This window comes from Physella acuta, unplaced genomic scaffold, assembly GCF_028476545.2.
Source record: "Physella acuta isolate Inbredline_101_S28 unplaced genomic scaffold, ASM2847654v3 ptg000212l, whole genome shotgun sequence".
Classification (NCBI taxonomy): domain Eukaryota; kingdom Metazoa; phylum Mollusca; class Gastropoda; family Physidae; genus Physella; species Physella acuta.
Window position 1 is genome coordinate 371,117 of NW_026731731.1, and position 16,028 is coordinate 387,144.

Genomic DNA, 16,028 nt, shown 5'->3' on the forward strand with positions numbered 1-16,028 from the left:
GCTTATTTTAACCATGTATGTATAAAATTAATTTATTTTCCAACGATATTAACGAAAATTTTTATCATGACGCCCCATAACTAGGTACTCTTTAACTGTTTGAAGCTGTAATTCGTAATAATCCCGTGACAATGTATGCTTAACGGAGTTGCATAAGATGTATTCTATTCGATAAAACGTGATTATAATCGATGTTACTAAACATTCACATGCTGAAAATGTTGAGAAGGAAAAATAAACATGCATGAATTTTATTTTAACAACAATCGATTTTAAAGCAGCCAATGCAAAGCAAAGCGGACTTAAAGTTTAATTTATTTTGAAAAGTTTTTCTGCAACGCCATTTCGTTGAACTAAATCTTAAATGTGCCAAGGTACTCACATGACCTGCGCGTGACGTGTGCGTGATAGAGGAGATCGGTCACGTGATCAACACTTGATCTCATATGTGCATCAAGGTCATGGCTATTTAACCAGCACACGATTGCCATGCTGCTTGCGGTAATTGGTCAAGTTAATTCATTTAATATGCCGGTCAAATAAATACATTTTTAAGTATTATAAATCTGAGCACAACCCCTATAAATTTCAACCTTTTTGGCACTCCATTTCTACGTAAATTACTTATACACACACATTAAGTATTTATATTATGCACAAACTGTAATCTAATTTATTTTCCAGTACTTATGAAGTTAAATCGCTAACCATTTGTTAACTAGATAGTTTGTTGATTCCATTTGAGTTTTTTCATGCTGCTAAAGACAGGTGAATTCAATTCACATTTTTCTTATTAAGAAGGATTTCTGATTCCAATAAAGAATTTTTGACGCTCGAAAAGATGGGGGATAAAATATCGTTGTTTTTTTATCAAGGTTTAAATTTCCGTTTTCGATAAGGCTTATGAGAGCATGACCCGCTGTATTTCTAGCAGTTAGTTTTTTTTTTCATTTTGAAAATCACTTTACTTTTAAATAAAAGCTATAATTAGTTTAACGAAATGTGTTTTTCTAAAAACAGGTTTTGCAGTAGCTGATCAAAATCATATTTAATTTTGTAAACATTTCTTATCTTAATACTTTATTCACGCTAATTCTGCAGTTAAGAAAAGTGAAATGGGGGACGACTGTCAATTATTTTTAAAATTTCTAAGATGCAAGCACGGACTGACCGGCTGGCATATGTACGGACACGGACACGGACACGGACATGGACATGGACATGGACATGGACACGGACACGGACATGGACATGGACATGGACATGGACATGGACATGGGCATGGACATGGACATGGACATGGACATGGACATGGACACGGACATGGACATGGACACGGACATGGACATGGACATGGACATGGACATGGACATGGACATGGACATGGACATGGACATGGACATGGACATGGACACGGACACGGACACGGACATGGACATGGACATGGACATGGACATGGACATGGACATGGACATGGACATGGACATGGACATGGACATGGACATGGACATGGACATGGACATGGACATGGACATGGACATGGACATGGACATGGACATGGACATGGACATGGACATGGACATGGACATGGACATGGACACGGACATGGACATGGACATGGACATGGACCGATACAGCCACAGATTAATTTTTTTTTTAATTTTTAATTTTTTGATTCCACCTTAATTGTTGTTTTATCTTTATAATTAATTTATGTTCTTCTTTTCATGTCAATATTTGTCTTAACTCCAATTAAAAAATCAACTTTTTAACGTTCTTATAAATATCATCAAGTTCATTCTTTGATCAATAAACAGACATGTGTTTAACCTAAAACAATGCCGATGTTGTAGATGATCAATATCAATAAACAATGTTTGATCCGATTGTGTGTTTTAGGAAATGGCGAAGCATGAATAGTCTAGCACTAATTGCATGTTTCAGTCGGTAGCTAAAATATAATTGGCCAGCTTACGGAAAGTAAGGCTAGTAATACCGTTACATAACTGTAAACAGGCTGAACATTCTAGGGGTCATCCATAAATGACGTAACACTCGTAGGGGGGGAGGGGGGTTCGTAATTTTGTGACGATGTGTGATGAGGGGGAGGGGGGGGGTCAGATATTGCGAAGTCACACATTAGCATTATAAAAACCCAATGTTAGAAAACGAATTTTCGCGTTTTAGATAACTGTTTTAATAAATTGTAATAGTTTAGATAAGATTTTAGAAAAATATCGATGTTTTAAAAAATTCAACTGCAATTTCAAGGGGGGGAGGGGGGTTGTAGGTTGAGGTGTGACGTCATTTCAGTTGGGGGGTCTGGCTTTTTGTGACGACGTGTGACGGAGGGGAGGGGGGGAGGTAAAAATCGTCCAAAAAAGCGTGACGTCATTTATGGATGGCCCCCCTATGTACGCCAACCCCGTTATTTTCAAACTTCGGATTTTCTGTGTCAGACTGTGTGACTTGATTTAACTTTAAATTTTTGACACACACACAAATATACAAAGCAATGTTAAATTTGTTCTCAACTGACCTTCTGAGTGATATCACGTTCGGTACGCGTGATCAGAAATCTCATTTCGATCAACGGATTAGGATAATTACAATTATCCTCAGCTTAAATCAATGGATCAAGGATATGGAAAATAGCAATCGTCCAGCTAACTTGAGCTCAGTAGTGTTAATGACCAAAACCTCTGCTACTGCTGTACCTTCTTCAGTGACGACTCTTGCTACAATCGAGGTCAATTCTGCTCAACACTTCAATCAAAAAACATATTTCAATTGCTGGTAACTGCAGTTTCTTTTTCTTTCTTTTAAGTCAATTGAAATATATAACGTACGCCTAAAACAATAATTAAAATAATCTCTTTCAGAAAATGGTGCTGTTATGTGTTTTGCTCTGTTTTGGAACAGCTTTGGTGGTGAATATTAATTTTTGATAAATATTTTCTAGATTAGCACTAGACCATTTGTTTTTGTGTGTGATTGGCAAAAAGGTGGGTGAGATGATACAATTTGTTTCAAACAATATAACACTCTTAGTCAAAGCTTAGTAAGCGATAGCACTTTTTAAAATAAATTCTAAATTTCGTATGCTGTTACATTTAATTTTGTGACAAGTGTTCCTTTCTTTAGGTTATAAATATTCCTTTCTTTTTGTGACAAAAGTTTCTTTTTGTGGGGACTAGTGTTTCTTTCTTTTGGTGATAAATCTTTCTCTATACCCAGAGTGCCTTCTGGCCTTTGCAAAGACCCAAAACGGTAAGTAGATTTTTTCAAATTTGCAATTTTCAAATTTTTTAGAGAAAAATACATTTCATTTTACTATTCAAAGCGTATGAAAATAATGTATTAAATGAAAGATGATTGTTGATTATAAGTTAACTATTTGTCAGAAAAATTTCATTACGAAACAAAAATATTCGCTGATTCTTTATACAATATAACACTCTTAGTTTAAGCTTAGTAAGCGATAGCACTGTTTAAAATAAATTCTAAATTTCGTATGCTGTTACATTTCATTTTGTGACAAGTGTTCCTTTCTTTTGGTTATAAATATTCCTTTTTTTGTGACAAAAGTTTCTTTTTGTGGTGACAAGTGTTTCTTTCATTTGGTGATAAATCTTTCTCTATACCCAGAGTGCCTTCAGGCCTTTGCAAAGATCCAAACCGGTAAGTAGATATTTGATAAATATTTTCTAGATTAGCACTAGACTATCTGTTTTTGTGTGTGATTGGCAAAAAGGTGGGTGAGATGATACAATTTGTTTCAAACAATATAACACTCTTAGTTAAAGCTTAGTAAGCGATAGCACTTTTTAAAATAAATTCTAAATTTCGTATGCTGTTACATTTCATTTTGTGACAAGTGTTCCTTTCTTTTGGTTATAAATATTCATTCTTTTTGTGACAAAAGTTTCTTTTTTTTGGTGACAAGTGTTTCTTTTGGTGATAAATCTTTCTCTATACCCAGAGTGCCTTCTGGCCTTTGCAAAGATCCAAATCGGTAAGTTGATTTTTTCAAATTTGCAATTTTCGAATTTTTTAGAGAAAAAAAATATTTCATTTTACTATTCAAAGCGTATGAAAATAATATATTAAATGAAAGATGATTGTTGATTATAAGTTAAATATTTGTCAGAAAAATTTCATTACGAAACAAAAATATTCGCTGATTCTTTATACAATATAACACTCTTAGTTAAAGCTTAGTAAGCGATAGCACTGTTTAAAATAAATTCTAAATTTCGTATGCTGTTACATTTCATTTTGTGACAAATGTTCCTTTCTTTTGGTTATAAGTATTTCTTTATACCCAGAGTGCCTTCTGGCCTTTGCAAAGATCCAAACCGGTAAGTAGATTTTTCACATTTGCAATTTTCGAATTTTTTAGAGAAAAAAAAACTTTTCATTTTACTATTCAAAGCGTATGAAAATAATATATTAAATGAAAGTTGATTGTTGATTATAAGTTAAATATTTGTCAGAAAAATTTCATTACTAAAAAAAAAAATATTCACTGCTTCTTTATACAATATAACACTCTTAGTTAAAGCTTAGTAAGCGATAGTACTGTTTAAAATAAATTCTAAATTTCGTATGCTGTTACATTTCATTTTGTGACAAATGTTCATTTCTTTTGGTTATAAATCTTTCTTTATTCCCAGAGTGCCTTCTGGCCTTTGCAAAGATCCACACCGGTAAGTAGATATTTGATGAATATTTTCTAGATTAGCACTAGACTATCTGTTTTTGTGTGTGATTGGCAAAAAGGTGGGTGAGATGATACAATTTGTTTCAAACAATATAACACTATTAGTTAAAGCTTAGTAAGCAATAGCACTTTTTAAAATAAATTCTAAATTTCGTATGCTGTTACATTTCATTTTGTGACAAGTGTTCCTTTCTTTTGGTTATAAATATTCCTTTCTTTTTGTAACAAAAGGTTTTTTTTTGTGACAAGTGTTTTTTTTGGTGATAAATCTTTCTCTATACCCAGAGTGCCTTCTGGCCTTTGCAAAGACCCAAACCGGTAAGTAGATTTTTTCAAATTTGCAATTTTCGAATTTTTCAGAGAAAAAAAACATTTCATTTTACTATTCAAAGCGTATGAAAATAATGTATTAAATGAAAGATGATTGTTGATTATAAGTTAACTATTTGTCAGAAAAATTTTATTACGAAACAAAAATATTCGCTGATTCTTTATACAATATAAAACTCTTAGTTTAAGCTTAGTAAGCGATAGCACTGTTTAAAATAAATTCTAAATTTCGTATGCTGTTACATTTCATTTTGTGACAAATGTTCATTTCTTTTGGTTATAAATATTTCTTTATTCCCAGAGTGCCTTAGGGCCTTTGCAAAGATCCAAAACGGTAAGTAGATATTTGATAAATATTTTCTAGATTAGCACTAGACTATCTGTTTTTGTGTGTGATTGGCAAAAAGGTGGGTGAGATGATACAATTTGTTTCAAACAATATAACACTCTTAGTTAAAGCTTAGTAAGTGATAGCACTTTTTGAAATAAATTCTAAATTTCGTATGCTGTTACATTTCATTTTGTGACAAATGTTCCTTTCTTTTGGTTATAAATATTCCTTTCTTTTTATGACAAAAGTTTCTTTTTTTGGTGACAAGTGTTTCTTTTGGTGATAAATCTTTCTCTATACCCAGAGTGCCTTCTGGCCTTTGCAAAGATCCAAACCGGTAAGTAGATTTTTTCAAATTTGCAATTTTCGAATTTTTTAGAGAAAAAAAAAGATTTCAGTTTACTATTCAAAGCGTATGAAAATAATGTATTAAATGAAAGATGATTGTTGATTATAAGTTAAGTATGTGTCAGAAAAATTTCATTACAAAACAAAAATATTCGCTGATTCTTTATATATATATATATATATATATATATATATATATATATATATATATATATATATATATATATATATATATATATATATATATATATATATATATATATATATATATATATATATATATATATATATATATATATATATATATATATATATATATATATATATATATATATATATATATATATATATATATATACATATATATAGACCAAACTTTTCAAATGTTTGCACGGGAAAGTGCTATTTTCTTTATAACCTGTGTGAATAGTTTTGGTGTCTTAGGTCCGCTTTTATACCTTAGACGTTAGGTTATTAAATAGAACCGTAAACATCTATTTTAACTATAAGTATAAAAATGTAGTTATTTTATTTCAGGAACATTTTCTGATGATAGATAGACCAGAAGACTTTGTAAGTTACGTTGTTGCATTTTTAGCTCACATATTTATATTAGAATGACATATGTATCAATCGTAGTAATGCAAGAAAACTCTTCAACTAAAGCAATTTGTTATTGAGGAACTGAAGAGTTTTTATATTATTAGGATTAGCTCACTGCTATCAAACAGGTTGTCAAGTATTTTGCTATCGTAAGAGTTGAAATAACTTTAGTAACATACGTAACACTGCATTTCAGCTAACCGGTGAACGTGGGCAACCACCATGGGTAAGTGGTAATTATTAACCGTTTGTATCAAAACTACAAGTTTCATGGCAATCAAAATATTTTAAAAAGATAATTTCTGTTAAAATGAATTTATAATGAATTTATTTCACAAACGTGTTTCTGCAATTGCTTTAAAATACATCATGTTTTGTTAATGTCGTTTTAGAATTTAGCAGGTTTTAAAATATTTAAAACGATTTTAGTGTCAATTACATCAGCAAAACGTGAAAGATCATATAGCACATTGCATTTTAGGTTACTGACATCGGCATCTATGACCCGACGGTGTATCCGTTTCCGGTAAGCGGTAACATTTACGTTTTTTACGGCTATCAAAGTTAGACAAAGTTACGATTAGTTTATTTAATTAATTGTAATCTTTATCTTCTTGCAAACGTATAATATGTTTGTATAAATAAGATGCTACTATTTTTAATGGCAATAAAATATTTAAAAGTCATTTTTACTTCTGTTTTTATAATGTATTGATTTTTATAGACGTGTTTCCGTAGTTGCTTTAAAATAATTCATGTTGTGATAAATTGATTTTACAATCAATTACCGTGTGCTGTATTTTGTTATTGATTTACTCGAACAACAATAGCTTTTGAATTATAATTAAAAATATTTTGTGTAATCATTTATCAAATAAAATATTAATTTCCTATTCTCGTGTGTATTCAATGTAAATTTGCTTTTTTGTTTTATTTCTTTAACGTTAATTAAACAGGTAAATGTAATTTTTAAATATAAAATTAACTCACTTTTAACTTTAAAATGTAAGCAGTTTTTAATCTAATGCATGCCAATACTTTAGAGGAAGAATTTGTGTTTTAATGTGCTAACAACAATCAACGAATTTTTTTAGAGTTTATACAACTGTAATCATTGTAATGCTTGTATACATAATATGTAAACGTATTAAACGAGTTGGTTAAATATTTTAAAGCCTTTGAAAATATTTATTCAATAATATGTTTATTTTTTTTTAATTAAATATTGAAATGTAAATATGTATTGACTCCAGTCCTCTAAATATATTTCAACTTCAATTTTGGAAATAATTGTAATATAAGGAGATCATTTTGCAGTAGTGTAAATGGATTATTTAATTGATTTTGTCTACTACCAACGACGTGCTATGTTGTGGACAGTTTAATTAGCCATTAATGTATTTAACGTATGTTGTTGTTGTTGTTTTTCATTACAGAATAAATATAAAATTATTTTATTACAGAATAAGGATCGTCTTCCTTATCACGAAAAACCTCGTGTGAGTTTTATGAGTCCATTCAATTATAAGTTCTATAAAAATTTAAATCTTTATCAAAACAGCTTAATAATTATACTAGAGTCAGGTCCTAGCACAAAAAGATAATAAAATGCATTCTTCGTCTGCCTGCTGTAACATTACACCAGTTATAATATGACAATACGTCTGTAACATTATAAATAGAACCGTAAACATCTATTTTAACTATAAGTATAAACATGTAGTTATTTTATTTCAGGATCATTTTCTGATGATAGATAGACCAGAAGACTTTGTAAGTTACGTTGTTGCATTTTTAGCTCATATATTTATATTAGAATGACATATGTAGCAATCGTAGTGATACAAGAAAACTCTTCAGCTAAAGCAATTAGTTATTGAGGAACTGAAGAGTTTTTATATTATTAGGATTAGCTCACTGCTATCAAACAGGTTGTCAAGTTTTTTGCTATCGTAAGAGTTGAAATAACTTTAGTAACATACGTAACACTGCATTTCAGCTAAACAACGAACGTGAGCATCCACCATGGGTAAGTGGTAATTATTAACCGTTTGTATCAAAACTACAAGTTTCGTGGCAATCAAAACATTTTGTTGTTGTTTTTCATTACAGAATAAATATAAAATCATTTTATTACAGAATAAGGATCGTCTTCCTTATCACGAAAAACCTCGTGTGAGTTTTATAAGTCCATTCAATTATAAGTTCTATAAAAATTTAAATCTTTATCAAAACAGCTTAATCATTATACTAGAGTCAGGTCCTAGCATAAAAAGATAATAAAACCGCATTCGTCGTCTGCCTGCTGTAACATTACATCAGTATAGTATGACAATATGTCTGTAACATTACATCAGTATAATATGACAATACGTCTGCAACATTATAAATAGAACCGTAAACATCTATTTTAACTATAAGTATAAACATATAGTTATTTTATTTCAGGATCATTTTCTGATGATAGATAGACCAGAAGACTTTGTAAGTTACGTTGTTGCATTTTTAGCTCACATATTTATATGAGAATGACATATGTATCAATCGTAGTGATACCAGAAAACTCTTCAGCTAAAGCAATTAGTTATTGAGGAACTGAAGAGTTTTTATATTATTAGGATTAGCTCACTGCTATCAAACAGGTTGTCAAGTTTTTTGCTATCGTAAGAGTTGAAATAACTTTAGTAACATACGTAACACTGCATTTCAGCTAAACAACGAACGTGAGCATCCACCATGGGTAAGTGGTAATTATTAACCGTTTGTATCAAAACTACAAGTTTCGTGGCAATCAAAACATTTTTAAAAAATAATTTCTGTTATAATGAATTTATAATGAATTTATTTCACAAACGTGTTTCTGCAATTGCTTTAAAATACATCATGTTTTGTTACTGTCGTTTTAGAATTTAGCAGGTTTTAAAATATTTTTAAAACGATTTTAGTGTCAATTACATCAGCAAAACGTGAAAGATCATATAGCACATTGCATTTTAGGTTACTGACATCGGCATCTATGACCCGACGGTGTATCCGTTTCCGGTAAGCGGTAACATTTACGTTTTTTACGGCTATAAAAGTCAGACAAAGTTACGATTAGTTTATTTAATTAATTGTAATCTTTATCTTCTTGCAAACGTATAATATGTTTGTATAAATAAGATGCTACTTTTTTAATGGCAATAAAATATTTAAAAGTAATGTTTGCTTCTGTTTTTATAATGTATTGATTTTTATAGACGTGTTTCCGTAGTTGCTTTACAATAATTCATGTTGTAATAAATTGATTTTAAATTCAATTACCGTTTGCTGTATTTTGTTATTGATTTACTCGAACAACAATAGCTTTTGAATTACCATTAAAAATATTTTGTGTAGTCATTTATCAAATTAAATATTCATTTCCTATTCTCGTGTGTATTCAATGTTAATTTGCTTTTTTGTTTTATTTCTTTAACGTTAATTAAACGGGTAAATGTCATTTTTAAATATAAAATTAACTCACTTTTAACTTTAAAATGTAAGCAGTTTTTAATCTAATGCATACCAATACTTTAGAGCATGGGTTCCCAACCTGAGGGTCGCGACCCCCTTGGGGGTCGCGAAGGGCTTTCTGGGGGGTCGCCAACTGGTTTACTAAACTCTAGCAATGAATAAAAAAAAAAAATATTTAGAAAAATATTTGAAATTTGGCATTACTAACATCACTGGAAACGGAATAGAGAATAAACAATTTGTACTGTGCAAAGTTGTTCTTAGTCAGGAGTCTATGAAAACTTCCAAACGTCAATTGGAGACGAGTCATTCTGAGCACACAAAAAAGGATATGTAGTTCTTTCGTCGGCATGAAGCTAGTTGCAAACGTCATAGACTTGATCGAACAGAACGTTTTCACCAAGAAAACACAACATTAGTGAAAGCATCAGATGAAGTAGTATTAGAAATTGCCAAGCAAAAAACCTCTCACACAAAGGAGAAAATCTCATCAAACAATGTATGCTGAAGATGGTAAAATTAATTCTTGGGGATTACAGTGCAGTAAAGATGCAACAAATATCTCTGTCTAATAATACTATGCAGCGGCTTATGTTAGAATGAAATCAAGCTCTCACCATTGTTTGATTTATTAAGTTGACGAATCGCCAGACGTGAGTTCGTGCTCGCATTTGCTTGTCTTTGTGAAATATATGCATTCAGATGTTAGCAAATAAGAGTTGATGTTTTGTGAAGATATCATGGAGAAAATAAATACGTTTTTTTTTAAACTGGAGGATTAAAATGGGAAAACGGCTGTGGGGCTTGTACGGATGGTGTGTCATGTTTCAGTACGCTGGCTGTCAATAGGAAATGTCAATCGTGTTTTTGAATTGAAAGATGAAATCAAGATGATCTTGGAAGTGAAAGGAAACAAGACCTTTTGATATACTTTAACGACATGGTGTGGTTGGAGAGAGTATCATACCTAGCAGACATATTCGAACATCAACATAAGCTTAACTTGAAAATGAACGAATATTATCTCTTTTCATGATAATCTCTTAGCATTTTTAACAAAAGCTGCAAAATTGGCGAGGAAAAATAACTATTTGAAATACTGCCTTGTTTGAGAAACTCTGCAGTGTGGTGTGATAGATAAAATTTTTAAAGGATTCTGTGCATCTTGAATCTCTTGACAACGAACTGCGGCATTATTTTCCCCGAGCTTTCCTTGATGTTACCAGCATTGCTGATGAATAACAAGATGAATTCTTAAATTTGCAAAATTTAATTGTTAATGCTAGTTAATGCTTGCTAATAGCATGTAATTTTGCTCATCGTGTTAAAACAGTTATCAAGAATAATTCATATTGAAAGCCTACTAAAAAATATTTATTGAGTGCTTATTATTTTCTTTACTAATTTCGACTTGTTAATTATATGGGGGTCGCGGGTCACTTACGTTTTATGAAAGGGGGTCGCCACTCGAAAAAGGTTGGGAACCACTACTTTAGAGGAAGAATTTGTGTTTTAATGTGCTAACAACATCCAACGAATTTTTAAAGAGTTTACACAACTGTAATCATTGTAATGCTTGTATGCATAATATGTAAACGTATTAAACGAGTTGGTTTAATATTTTAAAGCCTTTGAAAATATTTATTCAATAATATGTTTATTACTTTTTAAAAAATTAAATATTGAAATGTAAATATGTATTGACTCCAGTCCTCTAAATATATTTCAACTTCAATTTTGGAAATAATTGTAATATAAGGAGATCATTTTGCAATAGTGTAAATGGATTATTTAAATGATTTTGTCTACTACCAACGACGTGCTATGTTATGGAGAATTTAATTAGCCATTAATGTATTTAACGTATGTTGTTGTTGTTGTTTTTCATTACAGAATAAATATAAAATTATTTTATTACAGAATAAGGATCGTCTTCCTTATCACGAAAAACCTCGTGTGAGTTTTATAAGTACATTCAATTATCAGTTCTATAAAAATTTAAATCTTGATCAAAACAGCTTAATCATTATACTAGATAATAAAATCGCATTCATCGTCTGCCTGCTGTAACATTACATCAGTATAAGTAACTAATACTAGTTTCGATATTATTCATCATTTCCATTTGAAAGATAATCAAAACAATGTAATACTACATTATTTACATTGCGTTTTAGCATGGTAGGAGGAAGCATCGTTTTCACAACCCTCGTGACCTTCCAGTGAGTAGAAGTTTGGGGATTTGGGGATTTTCACGATTTATTTACTAAACTATTTATGTTATTTTTGTTGTAATTAATTTTTCTGAGCAATTTTATAATTCATCCGCTGACAAGACAACCATTTTTTCTCATTCATGTAATTTCATTTTTATCAATTTTTTTTTTGCATTTCATTTTACGGTTATAAATGGTTTACTAGTAAAAATCCCTCAAAGCCTGAAGTAGAGTTCACTTTTTGCTGTGACACCTGTATGAAAAGGGATTGTGGGGCCAGCCGCTATTATTTTCCCTAACAAAAGTTAGGACCCAACAGAGCTAGGCACGGATTTGAACTCGAGACCTACGGTTATCATTCAAGCTCTATACCGCTAGGCCACTCCGTCCCTTCATACAACTTTTAAAGTTTTGTTAAATAAATTATGCAGCTACCACTAGTACCTTATAAAATATCTTATTATTTTGTTTTTCTATATACTACGAATAATAAGAGATTTATTTGAGATTTGAAATAGCTGTACACAAAGCATACACTATGATAACAGCACTGAAACTCTTAATGAAAATGCGATAACGAATAGAGACTTTTAATTTACATCACAGTATCTAATTATTTCGTTCAGTTTAAAACACTGGTTGAATTGAAATATGCAGCAGTATTCTTATATAATAATTTCTCAAATCGAAGAGCATAATAGCATGTTTTGGAGGCAATGTATTTGAGAAACTAGCAAAATTAAACTAATTATCAAAGTTTGAAGATGTATTCCTATCTCGTACTATTGAATCCACCACGTTCATGTGTAGTTCTGTACCAGTGAATCCACCACGTTCATGTGTAGTTCTGTACCAGTGAATCCACCACGTTCATGTGTAGTTCTGTACCAGTGAATCCACCACGTTCATGTGTAGTTCTGTACCAGTGAATCCACCACGTTCATGTGTAGTTCTGTACCAGTGAATCCACCACGTTCTTGTGTAGTTCTGTACCAGTGAATCCACCACGTTCATGTGTAGTTCTGTACCAGTGAATCCACCACGTTCATGTGTAGTTCTGTATCAGTGAATCCACCACGTTCATGTGTAGTTCTGTACCAGTGAATCCACCACGTTATCGTGTAGTTCTGTACCAGTGAATCCAACACGTTCTTGTGTAGTTCTGTACCAGTGAATCCAACACGTTCTTGTGTAGTTCTGTACCAGTGAATCCACCACGTTATTGTGTAGTTCTGTACCAGTGAATCCAACACGTTTATGTGTAGTTCTGTACCAGTGAATCCACCACGTTCTTATGTAGATCTGTACCAGTGAATCCACCACTTTCATGTGTAGTTCTGTACTATTGAATCCACCAGGTTTATGTGTAGTTCTGTACCAGTGAATCCACCAGGTTCTTGTGTAGTTCTGTATCAGTGAATCCACCACGTTCATGTGTAGTTCTGTACTATTGAATCCACCACGTTCTTGTGTAGTTCTGTACCAGTGAATCCACCAGATCAACATGATTTTTATTTACATTTTCAACGGAAAAATGAATGTGTTGTATCACAACCACATATACCAATGCTTTTTTTAAATAAAATATTTTAATCGTTGTCTAAAGATTCAAGTATAATGATGCTTCATTTATTGTGGTGTAAGTTTTTGTATACACGACTCAATATCTATCAACATAGACCTAAAGCTATTACATTTGTATTTCAAAAGATTGCTGTATAACTTATAATGTTTTTTATTTATTAGTTCTTCAAACCAAGACATCCTAAATATATCGTAAATGATGCAATCGGCTGTTATATTTAATGTATATCATATAATTTATAGTACCACATTTTTTTTTAAATTACAAATTTTAAATTATAGTAAATTTGTATTTATTATTATTAATTATTCGTAAATATTTACTTTTAAAAGAAAAAAAATGTTTTTATTTTGAAAACAAATTGAGTTTAGGTTAGCCATGAAATAGAAATCTACGATTAAAACCTTTTTTTATCAACAGAACTACCGGGGGGTGAGTGAAGTTTAACGTAATTAATAAAAAAAATGTTCAAATTTAAATAACTCATTATTTCAGTTTTTAACATGCATTATTTTCATCACGGCACCTAATTCTAAGACAAAGTTATCATTAAACTTGGAAAATGATCGAACAATTAGATATAACAAGATAATTGTATTGAATTATTTACATTAACACTGACACACGTAAAGAAAGACACAAGCATATATACATTTAATACAAGCATATACACACACTCTTATATATACATATATATATATATATATATATATATATATATATATATATATATATATATATATATATATATATATATATATATATATATATATATATATATATATACATATATATACATATATATATATATATATATATATATATATATATATATATATATATATATATATGCATAAAATGCATATATAATACTTATTTTTCAGTTCTTCCCGTAATACATTCAGAATTATTTGTAAAACCACCAGTATAAGAGTGGTAATGTGCTTCACTCTTGAGAAACCTTGCTGTATTATAACAAAATATTTTTGGAATTAAACAAAGTTACATAATATTATTACTATGTCGTTCAAAAATTATTTCATTTTAGTTTTAATGTTTAATTAATAACGATAACATTATATATATATATATATATATATATATATATATATATATATATATATATATATATATATATATATATATATATATATACATATATATATATATATATATATATATATATATATATATATATATATATATATATATATATGTTACGGTCAAAGCCCGAAGTGCGGCCAAACCCCGGATTGGCCGGCCAATGCGCGGATTGGCCGGCTCTCTTGGCCAAAGCCCGAAGAACTTAGAACTAAGATCGTATTTCGTACATTGGCCGGCCAATGCGCGCACTGGCCGGGACGTACTGGCCAAAGTCCGAAGTGCTTAAACTTGACAGCGTATTTTGTACATTGGTCGGCCAATGCACGCATTGGCCGGGATGTCCTGGCCAATGTTCTATCTAGACTAAGTTGTGATCGCGTTTTCATTATTTAGGGTGCGGTATTTAGGGTGCGGTTTCATTGTGAGTAACGTATTGTTTAGCACTTGTTTGTGAATCAAGTTATTTCTGAACTAAAGAACATGTGGCCTGAACTTAAACTAGTTCACGGAAAACCAAGGTATAGCCAAAGCCAAGGTTTAGTCGAACGTGTCAACCGAGATGTTCAAAACATGATGATGACATGGATGCAAACAAATGAATCAGCTCATTGGGCTGAGAGTCTCAAATTCATTCAATTTATGAAAAATCGTTCTTTTCATCAAGGAATCCAACAATCACCATACGAAGCCTTGTTTGGATGCAAAGCAAAAGTGGGACTCAGCACTTCAAATCTACCAAGAGAGGCTCTCAATAAAAAAGTTACTGAGGAAGATCTTGAGAACATTGAACAAGAAATAGAGGTTGCCATAAATGCAACTACATCCTCAGCTAACACATCTACTGCCGTGGCGGAACGTCCAGACCAGTTGCGTGACAATAATGTGGCCAACAGAGTATAGTTTGTGAAAAACATTGTAGTGCAGCTCATTCTTGTGGATCCTGTGGCAAAGATGTCCATGCTATTTGTGGAGTACCCAATGAAGCAGACGAAGGGTACGGAGGGAACATTACCTGCAGATTGTGTCACAACAAACAAGACATCATGGAACACAGATCAGCAGCTCATACTGGCTTGCAAAATCAAGTTGCTAAGATGCTTAAAACATAAAATACAAAATTTAAAGATGGTGAAGTGGGTGACAATGTACGCATCCGTGTTCCAGATGTTGACAGAGGTCGCGGTGATCCCCGAAGCGTGATTGCAGTTGTTATGAGCGTCGAGGGGGGTTTCTACAAATTAGGAACGGAACATGGTGTTCTAAAACAACTGTATGCTAGAAGTGAGTTTTCAA

At 31.3% G+C, this 16,028-nt stretch overlaps 1 protein-coding gene across 1 annotated transcript; it reads left to right on the forward strand.

Moving 5' to 3' along the window:
- Positions 1-3,371: 3,371 nt before the first annotated feature.
- On the forward strand, positions 3,372-12,883 carry LOC131937521 (uncharacterized). Its single transcript, XM_059295016.1, has 19 exons — positions 3,372-3,377; positions 3,649-3,681; positions 4,329-4,361; positions 4,677-4,709; positions 5,009-5,041; positions 5,355-5,387; positions 5,689-5,721; positions 6,270-6,305; positions 6,532-6,561; positions 6,817-6,861; positions 7,799-7,834; positions 8,073-8,108; positions 8,335-8,364; positions 8,475-8,510; positions 8,784-8,819; positions 9,046-9,075; positions 9,333-9,377; positions 11,751-11,786; positions 12,008-12,883. The coding sequence occupies exons 1-19, from the start codon at positions 3,372-3,374 to the stop codon at positions 12,098-12,100; spliced, it is 693 nt and encodes a 230-aa protein (XP_059150999.1). The 3' UTR covers positions 12,101-12,883.
- Positions 12,884-16,028: the final 3,145 nt, after the last annotated feature.

Coding starts and splice junctions, on each gene's coding strand:
- LOC131937521 (XM_059295016.1), top strand. Junction 3,682..4,328: donor CTTTGCAAAGATCCAAACCG/GTAAGTAGATAT, acceptor CTTTATACCCAG/AGTGCCTTCTGGCCTTTGCA. Junction 5,042..5,354: donor CTTTGCAAAGACCCAAACCG/GTAAGTAGATTT, acceptor CTTTATTCCCAG/AGTGCCTTAGGGCCTTTGCA.